This window comes from Geospiza fortis, unplaced genomic scaffold (assembly GCF_000277835.1).
Source record: "Geospiza fortis unplaced genomic scaffold, GeoFor_1.0 scaffold41, whole genome shotgun sequence".
Taxonomy (NCBI): domain Eukaryota; kingdom Metazoa; phylum Chordata; class Aves; order Passeriformes; family Thraupidae; genus Geospiza; species Geospiza fortis.
In genome coordinates, this window is record NW_005054299.1 from 13,919,445 (window position 1) to 13,940,998 (window position 21,554).

At 38.7% G+C, this 21,554-nt stretch overlaps 1 protein-coding gene across 9 annotated transcripts in view; it reads right to left on the minus strand.

The window, feature by feature from the left end:
- Window positions 1–13,612: 13,612 nt before the first annotated feature.
- CEP170 (centrosomal protein 170) overlaps window positions 13,613–21,554 on the minus strand; it is a 71,861-nt gene continuing 63,919 nt past the window's right edge. For all 9 annotated transcript variants that reach the window (XM_031060240.1, XM_031060231.1, XM_031060233.1 and 6 more), the window contains 3 exons: window positions 19,713–19,806; window positions 16,895–16,946; window positions 13,613–15,977 (listed from right to left, as the gene is read on the minus strand). In XM_031060240.1, the coding sequence (XP_030916100.1) occupies window positions 15,691–15,977; window positions 16,895–16,946; window positions 19,713–19,806 (433 nt within the window). In that variant the 3' untranslated portion in view covers window positions 13,613–15,690. The remainder of the gene's footprint in view (window positions 15,978–16,894; window positions 16,947–19,712; window positions 19,807–21,554) is intronic.

Sequence of the window (21,554 nt, forward strand, 5' to 3'; positions counted from 1 at the left end):
GAAATTTAGCAAGAGCTATTGCATATTGCACTGCAAATCAGGAGGTGGTTTTAATGTCACTTGAGAAAAGCCATGCTGTAGTTTGAACTTTAATTTGATTTCATTAACTCTACACCATGACTAATGCTGAAATACTAAGGGCTGTTTCTCATGGCCTCCAGCTTTACTCCCTGATGACCAACAGGCACTTTAGACTCTGTGCCATTCCTCAGATGTGCATGGGAAATGTAAATGTTACAAAGGCAGATCGAATCTTTCAGTTGTGAGACAGAAAATGTCTAAAGAGTTATAATGAAAAAGCCCCACAGCTTTCTTACAAACCACTTTAATCACATTCTTTTCTCCAAGTTCAGGAAAATGTTATGAGATAGATGAGACAATGAGAAAGGTACCCTCTAGGGGACAGCAGCACAGCACTCAAAAACAGATATGGAATTTCATTGTGTCACTCTGTTCTGAAGTGTAAACGTGAATAGTAGAAATCAAAGGCCACTACTATCAAGATTATAACATTAGGTGTCAAATAGGAGAAAGATGCAACTGTCTTAGTTTTGTTTCTCTGAGGGCAAGGGGCTCCCTTCAAGGTGAAGAAAAGCCAGACTAGGAGACTGACTCAGTATTCTCTTCTTCTTGTATAAAATGGTATCTCTCACACTCAGACCATTAGACAGACAGTCTTGTTGACTGGCCACCACATATCTAGGACCATCCTAGATGAGTTGAAAGGTGAAAGAAAAAGGACCAGGACAGGACCAGGACCTACACTTCAAAAGAAAATGGTGGAGGCAGAGACAAAAAACCAGTAGTAAATGCTGGTGCTTATTTCAGGGTTGATGCTTTCTTTTCAGATGTTGTTTCTTTACGTTTTCCCTTTTCATTTCATGGACAATAAGTATTCTGCCTGCAGCAGACTTCTTTCAAGAGTTTCCAGTTCAAATTCCCCCCTCCTCCACCTCTTTGAAGTGCACAAAATCATGGCAACATGCAGCACCAGGAGTTTTGTTGTGTGACCTGCCTGATGCTGGCCAGCCCTCCTCCTGCCCATGGCAAAACCTGACCTTTGCTACAGCTATTCCTCCCTGAGTGAGCCAGACTTGCTTTAGCTCTCACTAGCTGGTTGTTTACAGGAGCGGGCCATCCACAGCTGCGTTGAAACCAAGACGAGTTTGTTGCTCAGCCCTTGTAAGCATCTGGTGATAGCAATATCAATAACATCATTATTTAAGCAGCTGATGCAAAATCTCTTGTGGTGTTTCACTCCTGAGATTACATAGCACAAATCACTTATCTATAGCAGTTTATTAAAGCTATCTCAAGCTAATTTAAATTAATTCTGCTTGGTCATTCCTTGTCTAATAGCTACTGTTCATCACTGCTCAGGTAACTCAAACTCCTGGAAGCAGTCAAATATGATAACTTATAATTTTTGAAAGCTCGGTTACAGGTCATTGATTTGCCTTTTGATGTAAATAATTACACGTTACTGAGAGCATGAAAAATCTGGAAACCACGATAAGTACCAAATGCCATTTTGCAGCAAAGGGTTAGCTTCCCAACACGAGCATTTAACTGCACTGCTCAGCACAGCTGACATGGATTAATTCTTATTGATAGTCTCCTGGAAAACAGAGAATTAGGGAATAAGTACAGGCACAAAAATATCAAGCTGAAATACTGCTTTTGCTTCTTGTGTGTTTGTCCATGGGATGGTGCTTCTGTGATTGTACAAATGCAATGGATGCTGTGAGAGAGGAAATGGTTTGAACAGCAGAAGTACTTATCCTGAGGAGCTTTGTTGTGGAATTTCTTAAAAGTGACTGACTGGAGAAGCTGCCAACAACCAGAGAGGCAGGGAGAAAAAGGGATATTAAATTGCAAGAAAACACAGAGACTGAGCTGCTGGCAAATGTATCACATAGAGACAACCCACAAACAGATGAAATGTGTCAAGTAAGTGAGGCTCGCGGTGGTCAAATCCATAACAAGATTTGCTCACACACCAGATGACAAAAGGAAAAACCCTGAATGCTCTTAATTGTTCTCAGACTCACAACAAAACAGTAAAAATCAGACTTTTTTGTCATGTCAAGTGATAGAAGATACAGAAGGGGGTGTCTAATGAACATGACACTCAAATGTCCTTTCCTGACCTTCTTCAGGAGAAGGTGCCATGTCTCACATTTTGTGGCTTCTGTTCTGTTTCTGTGTGAATGAAATCAAGTCCAGTGGGTTGTTCAACCTCTTGAGATGTCTCTGTCATTTGTTTATTTAATGTAGAAGCAAAAACATAATTAAATTCATTCATTTTTACTTTAAATGTAGACACCAGCCTGGCAAGTGCACTTTGAGCTGTCATCATTGGACTGAAATTTGAGAGGCAGTGAACTTAGAGGATTCATTGTACAGGAGACAGGAAATCTTTGCTTTTTAAACAATTCCAAGATGCTTATTCTTGACAAGAGGAGCTACTTTTCTGACTCCCCAGAAAAACTCAGGGATCACTACAGCGTTGTCAGATGCATCTGGAATTTGAGGACTGCAGAATTAAGTTAAATCCATCTCTATTCTGTGGATAAAAATTGATTTATCTTGGACAATGCTATAAGAAAGAGCTCTTAAAAATCCCAGATGGAAATACATGATCCCATTTTGCCCTTCAGGAAACTGTTTGATAGTAAAACAAAAATAAATTACTAATCTGTGTTAGTCTAAGATATGGTTTAAAACAACATAAAGCAAAACAGCCAAGAAAAGCTCTCATGAACATTCTAAGACAGATTTTGCTTTTAGTCATGAGTTCCTCCCATTACAAAACACAAGAATTACTAATTATGGTAGACCTAGGTAAAAATATAGTAGTCTGAGAAAGATACCGATTCAGCTATCAGTGAAAATCTAGTCAAACTCTTTTAAATTCATTGTAATAAGGACAGAAAAATTTGCTGGCCTACCTTGCAATGCAGCACTTCACTGTGCACTCACCCTTAATTTGTTGTGCTTTGGCATAAGAGAGCAGCTGCTTGATATTCCTTCCCATCTGCCTCCTAAAAGTATGTCCTCTACAGAGAAACTGTGTCCACACCTGAACTATCTCCTGGTGCTGTGCTCCACACACCCAGCGCATTGCTGTCCTCCTCTACGGCCTTTACAGGTAATGTTGCATCTTCAGTGTGTGCTCACCTCTTTGCAAAATTATTAAGAGTGTTTGGAACTAAAGCAGCAGAGTGAAGAGCATGGGCAGACATGTCTCTGCCCACAGCATGGGTTTTGGAACTTGGTTATTCTCTGATAAGCACATGGATCTCCCTAGTGGGATGGATGCTGTGATGAGACTGCAAGAGCACTGAAAGGACCATAAAGGTGTCTTCGAACAGGTCTCAATACACTGAAAATCCTTTCAGTACAGTGATGTTCAGTGCTGGAATGAGATGGTTAACTAGGCTTGACCCACAATGTTTTGAATAATCCTGTGAGGGATAGAGACCAATCAATCTAATCCAGTTTTGTGCAGGCAGTGGAAACCTTTTCTCTGCTCAGTTGTAATGTTAATATTAGAGATTTGATAGCTAGACACCCAGCTTTATTTTGACTTGAATTCTCTGCAAAGCACAGGATCTTTTTATAATCCCATTTTCTGGTGGAAATAATAGAGGACTCTCCTTATTTCCTCTGTGTTAAATCTTACTGGCCAGGCCAAGGGCAGCCAAAAACGCAAGGAGGTGATGAGAAGCTATCAATCATGCAAGCAGTTCCAGAAACATGTCCCTGTTGAGGTGGTCTCACCGGCTTTTAGTGTAACACTGCAGTGGCAGTAGCTCTTCAAATCTCTTCACATCTGTTGTTATCTTCATAAACTCAGCTGGAGAATGAGGAGGACAGTCCAGAGAGCTACAATAGGAGCTTTAGTCCCTAAAAGTGCTCGGGCATGTTTGACATGGCACTAACTGAGCCTTTCAATCTAATTTTCCATCTGCATTTGTAATAGCTTGTACAGAAGTCTTTCCGTATGGAACAGTCTTTCCACTGTTCATTCATACTTCGCACAATTTTCTTCTAAATATCTGTCAGCACGTCAAAAAAAAAGGTACTCACAAAAAATAAGCAATGACCAAAATTATTCTCTTTGTTATACATGTGTAAGTCACATGCTGACATGGAAGGGATAAAAATATTCCAGTTATCCAGATTCTAAGTCAAAGACAGATTCAGATATAGAAATGACAACCTAGTAAATGTTTAAGCTTAGCCAGAATGATTCAAGTTATATTTCTGACATAAAAATGTCACTTAAAAAAACAAATTAAATAAAATTGAGAAGCTTTGAAATGCAGAAGGATTTTAAATTTGGGTAATAGTTATTGTTGCCTGGACTACATATAAAGGGCAATCTTAATGAAGGGAATATTCAAAGTACCTTTCCAATAATTTTTCTCCAATTACTTCCCAAAATTAAATTCTGACTGGTTGTTAGCGCACTACCAGCTCAGTTAATAAGCCTTCCTGCCCAAAGTTCAGAGTCTGGCTTTTATTAATCAGTAAATGTGTGTGCGTGAGGGGGACCGAGGGGATGGGCATTGGGTTAAAAATAAAATCTCAACTTCCCAGTTCTCTTCTCTTTTTGACCCCAAGCAATTGCATTTGGCTTCTCAATTTTTCAGTTTTGTTGGTACATCAGGGCAAAGAACTGTGTTTGAGCCCTTCCCCTGCTCTTCTTGATTTTGTGGATGTATTCAAGCTTTCACACCCAACTAGTTCTAGCATCTCAGTGTAGCAATGGGCCTTTCCTCTCTTTCATATTTTTGAAGCAGTTTGAGGGATTTCATAAAGCCCCTGAGGCTTCAAGCAATCCCACCTATGTTTCACTTATCCTAAGAGAAAGAGTAAGCATTTACTCAAGCCTTCAAAGGTGTTTAAAATGTAATGAACAAGATCGGCAGACTCTTTTTACCTTATGCATTAGACATAGAGGAAGTCTTGCTTTCTAGAGCCCTCGCTGACATTTCCCTCTCCTCCTGTGCCTCCTGGGAGGGCTGGAATGGCTGTCCCTGTGTCCCAGCAGTGACACAGCCCCCAGCAGCACTGCCTGCTCAGAGCCTGGTGAGCTGCAGTGCTGGCTCCTGCTGGCCTCGCTGTTCCCGGGTTAGGAAATTAACGAGTTTGCAAAGCCCAACCAAAACCAGGACAGTGCCCCCTGAGAGATGGAAATGTTGTGGTTAACGGCTTAAACATTGCTATGAAGGACTTTTGGCCCATTGTGGTGGAACTGTATAAAGAAACTATGACCACCAAAGGCCACCCCTCAGGCCTCCTGAGGGGAACTTTGGGCTGTGAGTTAAGCCCCCTGAGGGTACTTGAGAACAGAAAAAGGTGACACTGCCATGCAATTATCTCAGGTCTAGGGAGAAGTAAGCAAGGCTGAGGGAAAAGAATGTATCCACAAGCCAAACCCAGCAGCTGTGCTGAAATCCGTCCCCAGGTCGGTTCGGGGTGGGGGAGGCCATAGCCCACAGACCCATCTGCTGAGGGCAGCTTGGCACACACTGCCCCACAGCCATGGCGGCAGGCAGACAGTTTTGCTGTGTGGGTGGCCTCTGCTCAGAGGGAATGAACACCCACGCTCCCTCACACAAAGTGGCTCAGTTGTAAGCCTGTCCCCACCCTGGGAAGGCCACACTCACATGAGAGGCAGCTGAGGGGTGTCATCATCCAGCAAAGAGCCCCGAAGCACTCCCAGACTCATTGCTGAGGCCTGGGCCCAGAGGCGCTGCACGTGATCCAAGTGACGGAACTGATCCAGAGTCTCTTACAAGAGACTCTGTCAAACTTGCACCACATTCTCTCCCCCAAAGAAAGTATCTGGGCATTCCCACCTGGCATGAATTAACCCACTGAACTCTATATTTTGTGAGACCCTCCCCATCAAGAGGAGGAGGATCAATGGAACACCATTGGGAGCCATGGAGTGGCGATATTTTCTACAAAATCTGTCTCTGTCACTCTCTTTCTCTCCCTCCTTAGGTCCCCTGGCTCCCCCACCCTTTACCCCCACATTTACTGTTAAATAAAATTCATGCTACTGACTTTGGCACATGGTCTTGTTTGCACCTTAGTTGAGGCAAAGGCATCTCTCCAAAATTTTTAATACTCAGATCTTAACATGGCCTCTTACCCAAGTCCTTCTGGGTAAGGAGAAGGCTTCCTCTGGACAGCCTGATTTTCCATCCAAACAATCAACTTCTGAGAAATCTTTGACACCTTGAATTTCTTTGCAGCATGACTGATTAGTTGTTGAAACCCAGACTGGGAAAGTTGATGCTGAATGTGCAGGTTTGCCTGAAAATTTGATAGAGGTTGATCCAATCAAAGCTTACTTTCCTCCATTCTTTCTGTAAAACCTAAATTCTTTTTAAAAAAGTTTTATGGGACTTTTATTCACCTTCATTTTATGTATTTGAGGAATTTCTGGTCCTGATGGAAATGCACATTGACAAGCTTTTGAGTCCAGGGCATTATTTGTTGCAGCTTGGTTCGGCAGGAGTATCAGCTTTCCTTAGAAGCTCTGCTGCTACAAACATCAGCACTGCTTTGTCTTTATTATCCACCTGTCAGGCCAGTGCACTGGTTTCTATCAGAGAGAAAATCAGTTAGATAAATCTAGTATATCCCATGGTGAAATTATCTCACAGGATGCCAGACTCAGAATCGGCCAGGGAGAACTTGATTGTCTTGAAATAAGAGAGTTATTTCTCTCTCTCCTCTGGTTTCTCCTTTGCTAAAAAAACTTGAACAGAATGTGGGATTATCCACTTAGCTCTGTCTTTCCAGATCCCTGAGAAAATGAAAGCTTGCAATCCTTTAAACACTAACTTCTTATAGTTTAGTGGAAGCTGTGACAAAGAAATTAGAAAACTTTTCAAAAAAAGGCAGATCTAATGGGCCATGTGGTCTATCTCAAGAACTAACACTTAAATTCTTGGTAAAATGGCAGCTTAGCTGGAAAATTTGAGAGGCTTTAGATTTTTTTTTTCTTCCAGATGTATCCATGTGCTCAATAAGGCTCATCACCATATTTTTCCTTTATTCTGATATGTAGATAACATATATGAAGAAAACATGTACACTCAGTAACTGAGCCTTTAGACCACAGTGTTTCTGTAGAAGCCTCTAGAAACACCTGGGCTATGCAGCTGTGTCCTTCAGGGAAACTGCTTTGTGACTATTTCTCAAATACTGCTGATACTTTTTGGACAATTGAACAAAACCCACTTGAGTAGATGCCTTTCACACTGGGCTTCTGTAAACATTTAGAAATGGAATCCATACATTAGAAAACTAAAATAAATGGCTACATCAGTGCTTCTGCAGTGCTGTAGCAGCAAATCCAAGACCCCAGCTACCAGCGGCTGAACATGACTATTGATATGATCTCTGTTAGTCCATTAAATCTTGAGAATAAAAAAATCAGATATTTTTAAACATATGCACATAAACCAAGATAATTTGCATGGAGAATTAGAACACTTCAGGGGCAGGCAGACCATATTAATTCAAATAAAACTGATACACATCATTGCATCTGGCGTTGTAAAGAAACAGGGATTAACCTGAAAAAAGGAATTCTCAGGAGACATGGAAATTCTGAGATATGCACAGCCCTGAGGGTTATGTGTGTGACAGCTCCATGGTAAATAGAAAGAAGGGACTATCCCAAAGTACCAAGTTAGTCTCCAGCTGCTGGGGAGGCTGCCAAGATCAGCTAATGCAGATCACTGGGAGAGGTACCCACATCTCAGCAGCTCCACAGATGCCAGCAAGATGCACTGGGGAAAGAGAAGTGAGCAAAACTGACCTGGCTGGAAAGGTACAGATCTGTGGCTCTGTCACAGTGACTCAGAAGTTGGGGATAACTTTGATATTAAACATGGGCACTATCAGATCAAGTGGCACATGATTAGTACCACCAGGCTGTGTGTTGACACTTACTGAGATTTCAGTGATGGCAAAGCCTTGTCTCAGCACTTTGTTGGGAGGAAACAAGATTTTTCTGAGTCTCTTTTCCCATCTGTGAGATCAGGATGAAATATTTCCTCATATAAATTTCATAACAGAATGAGTGTTTGTGCATGGCTTGAAAGATTTCAGAAGAAAAGCACCACTGGAAGGTAAAATCTTGTTACTGTTTCTTGGCTTCAATACTGAAGTGAAAGCCTGCAAGCAATATTGATGTTTGTAAAATTATCTGTGCTAGTCCTCAGCACTGCCGTCTGGGAGGCTCCAGAAAGTGCTAGGACCAGTTCCCAGATATGCAGTGATTTTCCAAAACTCATTTAGCATCAAGCTTTTCACTGTGTCTCCCTGGAGAAAATCCTTAATTAGAAATTCCATTCAGATATGCTTTTTAATCATGCCTATTATTCTATGGATTTTTTCCCCACTATCCTATGACTGCCATTTTTTCACTCACTGCATTTTAAGCAGTAAGACAAGTTCCAGTGTGTTTCCTTATCTGAAGAAATTTAAATATGAATTAAAAGAAATCATTGATGTCAGTCAGGATTAATTTTCCCCACAAATTTTTAAATAATTGCTTTTACAATATCAGGCTAAAGCTTATAACCAACTCATTTAAAAATACTTGTGCTGGGGACAGCTTTTCTGATTTTTACAAAACTGCATACAAGTGAAAACCAAAATGTAGTGATCTGGGATTGCACTCAAATAAGCAAGTACAAAACTGTGGCTGTATGAACTTTTCCATTGACTTCGCGGAGACCAACTCTGCTTAGTTTGTCCTTCACTGTTGGAACATTAAGGGACAAGTGCATAATTTAATTGACAGTTTTCTTCCAGTAACATAAAATCCATGTATTTTCCAAAGCAAATCACTTCACCATTAAAAGGGAAATGATGGATTTCTTTATTCATGTCACTTTTAACTCTGAAAATGCTTTTTACTCTCCTACAAGGAAAGGCTAAGAGAATTGGGATTGTTCACCCTGGAGAAGAGTAGGATTCAGGGTAACCTAATTGCAGCCTTTCAGTACCTAAAGTGAGACTGCAAGAAAGAGGGAGACAGACTTTTCACAAGGACATACAGTGATAGGACAAGGGGAAGTGGCTTCAACCTGAAGAAAGTAGTTTTAGATTAAACAGGAAAAATATCTTTACTGCAATGATGGGGATGTACTGTAACAAGTTGCACAGAGAAACTGTAAATGCCCCATCTCTGGAAGTATTCAAGGTCAGGTTGGATGGGGCTTTGAGCAACCTGATCTGGTAGCAGATCCCCTGCCCATTGAAACCAGATCTTTAAGGTCCCTCCCAACCCAAGCCATTTTGTTATTCTATGATTATGTGATAAAATACTTAAATTGGCTAAAGTTAGGAATATAGATACTCAAACAGCTTGGAAGGATAAAAACACATTCTCCAAACTAGAAGCAATAAATGTTACTGGCACCAAACAGCAAACCCTGCTCATGCAGCTTGAAATGTGGCTCCAAAGGTTTATGTGCCTGGGGCTCATGTTAGGGCTGAGATAAGCCACTAAGCTGTGTTTTCAATTTTGTATTTGAACTTCTGCTGCCTCCGGAGTAATAACTTCAGTGAAGCCTCAGATGTGATTTTCAATATAACCCAGCATTTTTAAACCTGCAAAGGTGTGGAAGAGGATCTAAGTTTTAGGAGCCTGTACACTTAGAAAATCAACTCAAGAAATTAGTAAAGCAACACTTTTACCTCAAATTTGTGATGGGAAGAAAGCAACTTCTTAGGTGTTCAGAATACTGCATAAGTTGCACTTAAAGTGGATTTTTCTAAACAACCATCTGCTCAGCTGCCCATCCCACTGACAGCAGCAACCACATGAGGAGCCTGGTTTTTGTATATTCCTTCCAGGTATGAAAACAAAAGAAAGAATGAACATGATTGTGCAGCAAATTTTTTGTTAGCACTTGAGTTTCTGAGTGTGCAGGTAGCTTACAATACAATATTATACACCTGCTTCTTTAGTCAGTTACGAAATTTTGTCTGTTAAGTCCAAAAATGATTTCAGGAAAACATAAAACAAACTGCACTGGGGGATATGAATTTGGAGGAAAGCACTGTCTATTGGTTCAGTCAGTTTATTTGAGAAACTCCAGCTATTCTGCAGAGTGAAAAAATACATAATTATTGATGCAAGCAGTAACTCCCACGTACTTTCAGCTGCCATCCCCTGCCAAGGAGCAGAGGGGCTGTAGTCTCTCTTGCACCTGAGGCACACCTTGAGGCAGGAAAGATCTTTTCCTGCACATCTTCTTACCAGCTCTGGAAGTACCATCCTTGCAGGCAAATTTTTAAGTGCTTCCTGCGTCTTACAGTTCTCCTTTGTGCTAAAGCTGCCTTGAACCAACTGCATGGTTCTGTCACACCTACTGCCATGGCTGGGGACAGTGTTCCTGCCCCACTCTTCACTTCTGTTCATCTCTGTCTTTTGATTTCTTTCAAAAGCTTTTTTTAAGTTTGCTTAATTTTCTGCACTTCACTGAGTCTCCTAATCCAGTAACGTCTGCTGAGAATATCGTATCCTGCCTGATCACTTATGAATCAGTTGCTATATTGGGAAATACCATTAATGACATTTTCTTCAAAAACTTTATTAAGGCATTTAATTTCTAAATACTTTTAAAACCTCCTGAATTATCTGCAGTCATTTCCCTCATCTCTCAACAAAATCAGTCATGGATAATCCAAAACCACAACTCAGATCCACATCTGGTTTCTTTCCTCAATGAATTTTTCTCAACTTATAAATCACATTACCCCAGAAGTGATGCTGAAAATGAAATGTGAAATCACCTGGTAACTTTTGTAAGTTTATATATAACCCTTGTTTTTCTTGCTTGGATTCATACAGGTCCACGACTCCATACAGAACTTAGATATCTCATGTTGCCCATTTTTGTTTAAAACATTAATTAATTAATTTTAATAATAAAATTTTCTCTTAAGATCACAGTTTGGTTCAAAGATAATTAATACTGATTCTAAGCCGTTATTTTTTAATTTAAAAATATTTATAAAAATATATATAAATCTTTAGATTTGTGATATTTAGCTATTCCATAGTAGCAGAAAGCCTCATCAACACATCTATTAATCTTTTGAAATAGGTCTAAAAGTGCTAGTCCTAAGGAACTGATAGACAAGAGCAGCAAACTTAGTAAGGACATGTTAATTGGTAAGTGGAAATGTAGGGACTACCCTTGAAATGAACAAATCTCTATATCCCCTCACTCCACCCCCTAAGGCCTTAGTGTTTGAATAATTTTGGCAAGTATTACTTGAAAATGTTGCCCTTATATTGCTATAAGGGTATTAAATAACTACAAACACCTGTTTTAATACAGACTCCCCAGGGAGGTCATTTTCTAACACCCTCTTATTTTAAGAGCTCTCCCCAGATGTGAGGTAACAACAATTTCAACAAATAATAACTGTTTGTGAAACTGTTGGCAAGACAAGGCAAGCACTGAGTTTAGTTTTCACTGCTAACTGTGGTCTCACTGGAAGAGGTAAAGATCTTTGACAGTAGGCTTCCAGTTCTCTTATCCTGCTTTAAAGTATTTCCAGGGATGCATTATCTCACTTTTTTGCTAAATGCATTTCCTCCCCAAATATGTGACTAGTGAGAAAAGAATCTGAAAAGGAAATGCCTTGTTCCCCAGCCAGTGCTCTGTTGGCTGTCACTGGCAAGAACAGCCCTGGCTAAGGCTAAGGCTTACCAAGTTGAAAACAAAAATTGTTTTTATAAGATTACTGAGCTAGTGCAGCTGGAAATGCTCTTCAGCACTAGGCAGCTGTCGTTCAACAGTATTGCCAAGAGATGTTGTCGGATGTATTTAATATTTGGCAATCATGGCTGAACTACCAGGATTGTAACCCTGTCAGCATTTACAGATCTAGCTCTATTTGAAGTCAGAGGTGACATTCTTACACTTGAAAAACTCTGATTATTCACCAAGAGGAAACTAAGGAACTTGTATGGTGAGTGGCCAAGTTTCTTCCTTGTAATTCTCTTCTGATACAAGACTTGGTGATATAAAATCTCCTTGGCAGGTAGCGAGTGGCCTCCTTTTACCATGTCATCGATGCTTCACACATTCCTGCATGAAAGAACACTCTTGCTTTTCATGGCTGCATGCCAAAGCAGTAATTGTAGATCTTTCCTATGCTTAAAATCTTCCCAGGTCAAATTAAAAAGGCCTTCCAACAGGCATTGACTGAAAGTCAGTTTTTGGTAAGAGGCAGAGTTCTCTGAGATTGCAGTACCAGGTGCTTTGGTATAATGTATATGCTGCAGTGAAACACCACCTTGCTGTTAACCAGGTCAGGCACACAAATTATGCCCTTAGGTTTATTTCTGTACACTACAGCTAGATGTGAGTGTCATTACAAGAAGCTGTTGGGTATAGAATTCGAGCAGTACATGTAGCCAAGGGAGGAGCCACCAGTGCTGATCAGAAAAGGCTTGAGTTCTGCTTTCCCTGTGTCCTGGCGTGTCAGCACCACTTGGTGGTGTCTGAAGGGAGCACATGACTGAGGCCATCTGGCTGGATTTCCTAAATACTCCTGAATAACAGCCCTGTATAACCTTGGCTCCAAGTATACTAGTCCTATAAAAATCTGTATGGGAAGAGTTACACTTCTGCTTAAACATCAGAGGGTCTGCACATGAGAATACAGCCCAGAAGTGCATTCCTCTATCCTCTGCAAAGACAGAGGGATGCTGGCAACAAGTGAGGAAACAATATAGCAGATAATGAAGCTGGGGGATATGAAGAAGTCCTGTGCAAGTTGAAAGCCCTTGTAACTTTCTCACGATTTTGACTGTCCCAAACAGGCATTTCTGAAGAGCAGTAGAAATCTCCTGCCCCTGCAGAGCTGAGGGCTAGTGAGTGTTACTATATGCCACTAGTGGTGTCTTAATGCCAGCAGGCTGGGATATAAAGGAAAAATAAATACACAGAAGCAAGATCAGAGCGACTGATGCTGAGTCACAGCAAAGCTCAGCAGCACCAAAATGCTTAACCTGGGAAGAAATGCTTGGAGCTTTTGCTAAATTCAAGGTTTTGTTCCTGCATGAAGCCAGCTAAAAAAAGGCAATTTAGTGTCTTGCAGGAAAAGCAGGCATAGTCAAACCTGGGACAGAAGAAAAAAAAGGCACCAGCATGGAGCCAAATCAGCATATTCAGTAAAGTTTTCCAATATGTGAAGCAGAGGGAAAAAACAGTCTGATAACCATCTACTGCTGCAGCTGGCAGGTGCATTAAAACTCACTTTCATTCTACAAAGGGAAACAGAGCCACTGTTTGGTGACTGGCATACTGGATTATTTTTGCCTCTAGCTTTGCACACAAAATCAATTGAAGTGTGGAAAAGAACCTGAGTACAGGAAAGCGAGCCAATACTGTCAGCACAGAATAAATGATGCAGTGGTGGCAATAACAGAACTTTTTCTGGAGAGAGGATATTCATGAAAAAATGTAATTTCCTATTTCAGTAAAGGTGAGTTAGTCTGCAGAAAGATTGTGTGAACTTCCCAGCTCTCAATTACATATTCACACATTTGTAAAGTTCCAGAAACACTTTATTTAAAAATGGAGTTGTAAATGCATATAACAAAATAACATACATAATAAATGTAACAAAAATAAATAAGGAGAACATGTCCATACAAAATAATAACATAGTAATGCAAAATGCTTATTACACAACATAAAAGTAAAAACGCCTGAAATAACACAAACAGAATCTCGTATGAAGAGCCTGCACCTTTAATCCTTCCTAGCCGTTTCCTACTTTCCACTTGAATCTGCAGAAAAATTATGTTCCCAAGCATTAAACAAAAGAAGGAATTATGGTGATGGTTTGGTACACTCAATTTTCAACACTTAGCTCTAGTTTCCATCTATTTTTGCCCTTCTGCACCTTCAAAAAGTTTTCCTGTAGCCTCTGTAAACTAGTGTCATTCAGGCTCCCACAGTTAGCTGGAGTAGAGCATATTGAGTCATACATGAAGACTGTTTGCTTTTAATTTTTTTAAAGAAAATATGAAATCGATTATACAACAGATTAGTGGTTTTGTTTTTACATCTCTACAAAAAAAGTTTTTGCATCTTTATTAACTGGTCCAACTTTTACTGATTTCTGAAAGCCTGTACAATTCAAAAGCGTACAGAAAGTAGGTTTTTAAAAACAAATCTCATATAGGATTATTGCTGAAATATTAAAGACCATTTCATAAAAGCTGCAAAACTGTATCTTTAACCTTAATATATAGAGACTGATGCAAACATAAGAAAATTCCAGTCTATTAGTTACATTTAACAGAAAAAACATTCCTCCAAATTACAGTGTTCTGGAAATACAAAGTAATTTACTTTAATTTTTTTCATTATTTCCAAATGTTAAGTTACTGGGACAACTGATAAGGAAAATAGGCTTATATAGGAAACGTTAAATAGACTTGCTTTTCAATGGTATAAGCAAAATGTCCATGTTAGCAGTCGTCGTCCAGAATCCTTTTAAATATGTAAGACAGGGACAGCTTTACTAGCAAGACTACAGGAAAATATACAGAAGCAAATAAAATCATTTGCTTGGGAGTGCATCTATCAATCAAGCAAATCATGACAACTCTATTTCCAAGTTCCCTAAAGAAAATTTTACATCTCATGATCATTCCAAATAAACAGTAATTTCTTCTGTAAGCTTACGTTGCATTTGGATTGTGAGAGCCCATTTGCTTCAATATGCTTTAATATGTCCCACACTGCTATACGTTCAAATTTATTTCCTAGTTAGTTTCAACAAAGATTTGGACAGAAATGAGATATGAAATATTTCTACTTTGATTAACATCAAAAAGACTTTTGAAGAAGATCAAAAAGTGCCAAATAGTCTTTTCAGAAAGTGGATTAAAACACTGTAATGATAATACAAGGACAGTATTATCAGTTTTCTATGTACACCAAAACACTGCTTGCTGTTCAACGATATCGATATGTTCACCTACCACTCCCAGCAAATCTTAGTGCAAACATAATAAGTGAACTCATTTGTAAACCCCAAGACAATTTACGCAGCAACAAGGTTACATAAACCACAGAACTGTTTGAGATTTTCCAGTACATGAGAATGAATGCTTTCTGAACTCTGTCTTACTTTTGCAGTAATGTGTCATTGTAGTCAAAGATAATGTTTCCTATATAAATCATCTAATTCAGAATCAAACATAACTGTTCAACAGTTCTGTACAAGCTTTAGAGGAGGAAGTCTGTTCATCAGAGCAGCTTGGCAAAGAGATTGGGGTTTTCAGTAAATGTTAAGACTGCTTGCATGGCTTTTAAAAAGAAATAAATCTATTAAGGGAAAACTGCTGATATAATAATTCTTTTGCAAAGCACACAACCACAAAGGGCAAACCTGCCACAATCTGCTTTCCTACACTGGTATCTATGCATATCTTTATGATTTGAAAAGGATTTGTGTGACAATCAAAGCATCACAATTAAAGAAAACTGGTTTAATAAAACAACTGCTGTTTGACCAAGCCTTCTTTTTTTTAATTATAAAAACAAACATTATAAGTTTTCCTTGATTTCTAAACATTCCACATGAAAGGTTTTTGTATCAAACACTGAGATGTCACTCACGCAGGGTGGCATCTTCTTCTTCCCCATCTGGGTTAAACCTATTGAAATGTATGCTGAAATCTGCCTCGGATTCAGCATTTTCCAATTCGGCTGCCACAGGGCCGGTGGCGGGACGAGCAGCGCGGGCCTCGGGCTGGCAGTTTGGCTGCGCTGCCAGCCGGGGGCCTTGGCAAACAGGGCTGGACTTCGGCTTCGGCTGAGCTGGCAAGATGGGGCTGGCGAATCCCAAGTTGCTCAGAGCATCCAGGGTACCATCAGGATCAATCATGGCATTAATTGCTAAGCAGTCAAGAAGAGATGAGAAGGATAGGGAAGAAGCCATAAAAATACAAATTTCTGTTACTATAAAAATATGGAAATCCTCATCTCACACTTTTATTTTTATGATGACAGATGTGAGTTTTTATGTGTGCTGCCCATGACAAAGAAATGGTGTATCCAACATAGATGTAAACTGATACATGTATTCAAAAGCAGTTACATATATTGAAACTTTAGATGAAATGAAACTGTACAAACTGATGTGGGGACAGGAAACAGAGATGATAAACCATCTATGATTAGGTTATAGGGATAGAAGGATGGTTTTAATTTCAGTGGCTTTTCCCCCGATATAATACCATTATATTATGCTTTGTTCCACCCCACCCCCAGAAAACAGCCATAGTTGCTGATTCCATGATTGAATGAAATTTGTATAAAAGAGCAGTCATTTATCCACACAGTGAGGGCAAACTGAAGTACCTAGTATCATTTTATTATACTATTAACAGATGTGTCACATTTAACAGAACTTCTCTTTTTTATTTCCAAATATGTACTAACATTTATTACTGATTTGTCTCCAAAGGTGGTTAATGACTATCTTGAAAAATTATTTTTAAAAACATTATTTTATCTTGGATTAAATCTGAATACTAAAAATTAAAACTATAGGAAATTTACAGCTAACATAATTATGATAAGCATGGACCACTAATCCTATATAAAAAGATATGATCACTCTTCTACTTAACAAAAACCAGCCGTGTTTGTTTATCAAATGTATCAGCAGTTACAGTATAACAATGTACATAACTGATACTGTGAATATATTTTAATAAATCACAGTAACTTTGTTTCTTGTTATATACAGATATAGATGTCTATTAAAAATTGAAGCAAGCAACCACAGAAAAGTGGAAAAAGATTTGTACCTTGCAGCTGCTTCTCAACTCGTTTCAGTTCCTGTAAGATTGATGATATTTCCTAGAAAAGAAGCAACCATGTTTCATTATCATAGAACTGGAAGAGATCAGAAGAGACCCTTAAGCTTTTAAGTCTAGCTGTTAACCCAGAACTGCCACTGTAGCTCTTATACCACTAAACCATCACCCAGTGCCAGATCCAGGTGCCTCCTAAACACCTCCAGGCATGGTGTCTCCACAACCCCCCTGGGCAATCTGTTCCTGACCTGACCCGTTTAACAGTGAAAAATATTTTTCTAATATCCTATCTTCCCTCTCCCAGCTTGAGGCCATGATGGAAAAATAAAGGAAATTTCCAGTATGGAAAAATAGATTTAAACTACCTCTCAGGAGTGAACAATCCCTCTCCCAAACATGTCCAATTGCATTATGCTATTTGGATTCTCCCTCCTGGCATCAAGAACATCTGTGCTGGTAGTGGCCCAGCTATGGATGGCAGTGCTGGAGGGCCACGTCCCAGAAGGAAAGCCAGAGCCCTCTGCACTGATTGCCTGCTCCCATCCCCACAGCCTCATTCTGACCCTTGCTCATCTGCCTGTGCCACCTCTGCTCAAGCACAGACACCACAGCTCTGTAGAGATCAGGCAAAGTAACAGCAGACCTTGAAAGGGAAGTTACAGGATAAACTGAGTACTCAATGGAACAGAGTCATTTATGAGGGTGTACAGATGTGAGTCAGACAGTGAGATGACTGCATTAAGGTTCTGTCCCCATGAGACCTTGTACAGCGCCCCAGTGCTGGGGCCACAGCACTCTGCCTTACAGATTTTTCTCCACTCTGCTGCACTACTTGCTAGCACAGCCACAGGCACAGCAATGCACTCAGAAACACAGCAATCATTAAATGTACCACATCTAATGCTGCAAGATCACAGAGTAACCTGAGCTGGAAGGGACAAGGATCATTGAGTCCAACTCCTGGCCCTGCACAGGACACTCCAAGAATCACCCCAAGAATCAAGCCAAGAGCCTGAGAGCATTTTCCAAGGGTTCTTGAACTCTGGCACTCTTGGTGCTATGACCACTTCCTGAGTAATCTCCCTGTTTATAGAATTAGCATATTTATATTAGTATAAATATGTAAATCCTACAACTGAAGCATCCTACGTGGAAGAATAGTTAACCGAGCTGCCGAGAAGAGCTCTCAATGGTATTCTACAGCTGAGAATTTTCAAAGGCACTGATTTCAGAAAACCATTAATCCATTTCAGAAAGCTGTTCTGTACTAAGTAGTGTGATTTTCATGGGTGGCAGAGATTGATTATCTTTATGAAGTCATTATCATTAAGCAGATTTCACATCTGAGCTGGACATAAATGTTCCAAGGACAAAACAAACATCACTTACAACTGTCCTTTCTTAACTTTTAATGTTCTGTGGTAAAAGAAGGTACTGCATTTGAACAACAAATTGCTCTGAAAACTAAGTAGAAACTTGAAAATCAGTGCCTATATAAAAAACCCTGAACAACCCTTAAACTTTCAAGTAGTGTGAGATGCTTTAATAGATTGAAAAAAAATCAGTAAATGGTGAACTTGGGAATAAATGTACAACCAACCTTTTTCTTTTTTAAGAATACCTTAACCCTCCACATTTAGGGCATTTAGAATATAAAACACTAAATTTGGATCTTATTTGGAGAGGGATAAGAGAAACTCCTTATATTATAATATTTCAAAAATTATAAACTTCCACGGGGAACTTGATTAAATTTTTGAAAAACCTAACAAAACCTATCAGCAAATCTATTAAATTATATTACTGAGTTACAAATGATTGCTCTTGATAAATATCCATTCTTCAGAAATTACAGGCCAAGGCTTTTATACTTCCAGGAAAAATCAGTCTGGAGGAGTTTACTAACTGATGATGAGCTAACAGAGAAGTTCTAGCCTGTTCAATGCCAGAGGAAATGTATTCACATTTGAGCAGTTTTCTCTCCCACAGAAAACCCTCCCTCTGTAAACAGATATTTTTAACAGCAGACTCTGCAGATGGATAATGTAGCTGGGCTCTGCCTGCTGTCTCATGCAAGGATGTTTTTCAAAGCCTATGCTCTGTGTTTAGAAGCAGAGGAGAAAGGTACTGAGACACAACATGTGGTCTGTCCCCTCATAGTCACATAGTCTGGTCTTGAAATGGCCTGAATTAGCCCATAAACAACGGCTGATTTCTGTAATTAGGCTATTACATAAAACAGCTGGAGTGCTACTGGGCAACCTATGGTTACCACTTCCAGACAAAACCACCAGGAGTGTTTTTCACTGAAAAGTCCTTTTATAGCAATGTGTCTATGGTTTATTTTCATCACATGCATTAAAACACAACAATTTCTCTAAATATTAAAAATCAGTATTACCACTGTTAAGTATTACATATAAAGCATTAATGATTAGTAGGTAAAGTAGTTTTTAGACTGTAAACCAAGTTCATTCAAAAGCAATCTAACATTCAAACTAATGGTTGTTACCTTTAGTTAAGCAAACATACTGATGGTCTATGTATAGTTTGAATCCCTTTTACTGCATTCTTTATCTGAACAATTACTTGTCTCTTAATGAGACAGTAAGAAAGTAATTACTTACTAAGACAGTAAGTCTTAGTAATTACTGAAGATTAGGTTTATTCTTGAAGCATACTTAGTGTCTAAATAAGGGTTTTTAAAGATTTTTGCCCTTATGTCACTGCAAACACCAAATTCCTCTACTGATTACTTAGCCATGAGATGAGCAGCATAATCAGTCCCAGAAAAGGTAACTATTCATACCATGCTTGATGTTTTCACAATGGGAACTTCACTTTCAGCTCGTAACTTGTTTTCAATTTCTTCCCAATTTCTGTCCTTGTCCTTAAATAATATTCTAGAAGAAAGAAATCCAACAGTATGTTAAAAATAGAAAAAAATCCCCCATAAAATAATCTGAAAGATTAAATAATATGATAGGAGAAAACAGCATAAGGAGTAATAAATGAAAATAAAATATAAAAAACTGAAACCTGATGGAATCTAACCATACAGTTTAAATTTTCAGGGAAGCATACAGGTTTCATGATTTTCAGCAAGATCATTATTATTGACATTAAAATGGCAGTTCTGTAGCTAGATACTTGCTTATGGTATATATACAGATACAGCTAGTTCTTTCCTCCAGCACTGACATATTTTTTAAAAGCCAACTATTTTACTGTAGTGAGAAAATCCCCCATTAATACTTCATTTTACAATAATAGCAAAATGTAAGAAAAAGGAATTCAGCTTTTACATTTTTATTTTATATGAATAAAAAATAAAACACTTTAGGAAATCAAAAAAATGCATTTTCTTGAAAAAGTTTTCATTGAAAAGTCTTAATATGTACATTTTATATATATATGTCTATATGTTCTAGTAGTATGAGTATGACTTATATGAGTATCATTTCTATGAATATCACTACATGTTTAAAGTCACTCCAAATTGCAAAATCCCAAAGCCCAGTGGGAGATTCACATCTTTTATGTTTTCCTTCCCTGCTTGATAAAATTTTTGCTTTTATTGTCATATAATGAGCATAATTTAAACTTTCTCCATTGGTGCAACTGGAAAAGAAAAGGAAAAAAAAAAGCAATGTGCAGATATTTTAGGTCTGTGAAGTGACACCATGATGACACAGAATCCACTTCTTCTCTAATTGGTATTTAAAAGTTAAAAGTTCAAAAATAGCTGCAGTAAAACTGCTAAATAAACAAACCACACAATTTCAAATCATGGTCAAAGAGCAGTATATTTAAAAGAAGCTATTATTGTGGCTAAGTCTCTGAGGAAATGATTTTTAAGTTGGAAGTTCATGATACAGTGAATGTCACAAAGGTTAAGAATCTGAAAGAAATCTGTGAGCCTTAGTATTGCATTTCTGTTCACCTTCCTTCAGTTCTGCATACCCTATGGGGAATTTAATTCTCCATTATTATCCTGTCAGGATTATCTAATTTTGCAAAATATGTACCCTGCCTTATTTTATCAGTATACAGATGCTGGTGACAGACAACTCATCCAGAAGCTGCTTTAACTCTTCTGTGTTTCACTCACTGCTGCTTTGGAATATATTTATGTCAGAGGTTTCACTGTGAGGAAGTGCTACTTGGATGACAAAATGTCATGGGACAGAGGCAAGTGACAACTTCTGCCAGACTTGGGTTTATTCACATACAAAACATGCAAGGAGTAAACATTAATATACACTTTTTCTTGGGGAAGGAATAAATTAATAAATTAAAACTAATCAGAAGTGCAGAGAAGAAAGTAGGAAACATGTTAAGGCCCTAACTAGGGTCATCACCTTTTGAAAAAGTTCATCATCAGAGGTCTGGCAAATTTTTCATATGTTTTGGCAGGGAGTGTAAAAGTTTGCAAAACCATACAGCCTGGATACCAGAAATTTCAGATACAATGGAAAATTTAATACGTGCTTGTCACTGAGGAGTTCAAATACACATTTAAATAAAAAAGAAGAATATAAAGTAGAGACAATGAAGTCCTTTACAGGATCATAATTTTTTAAAAAGCAACTTCTGGAAATATTTTATTCAGTATACAGACAATCTTATGCAGCTACACTTTCTCTAATAA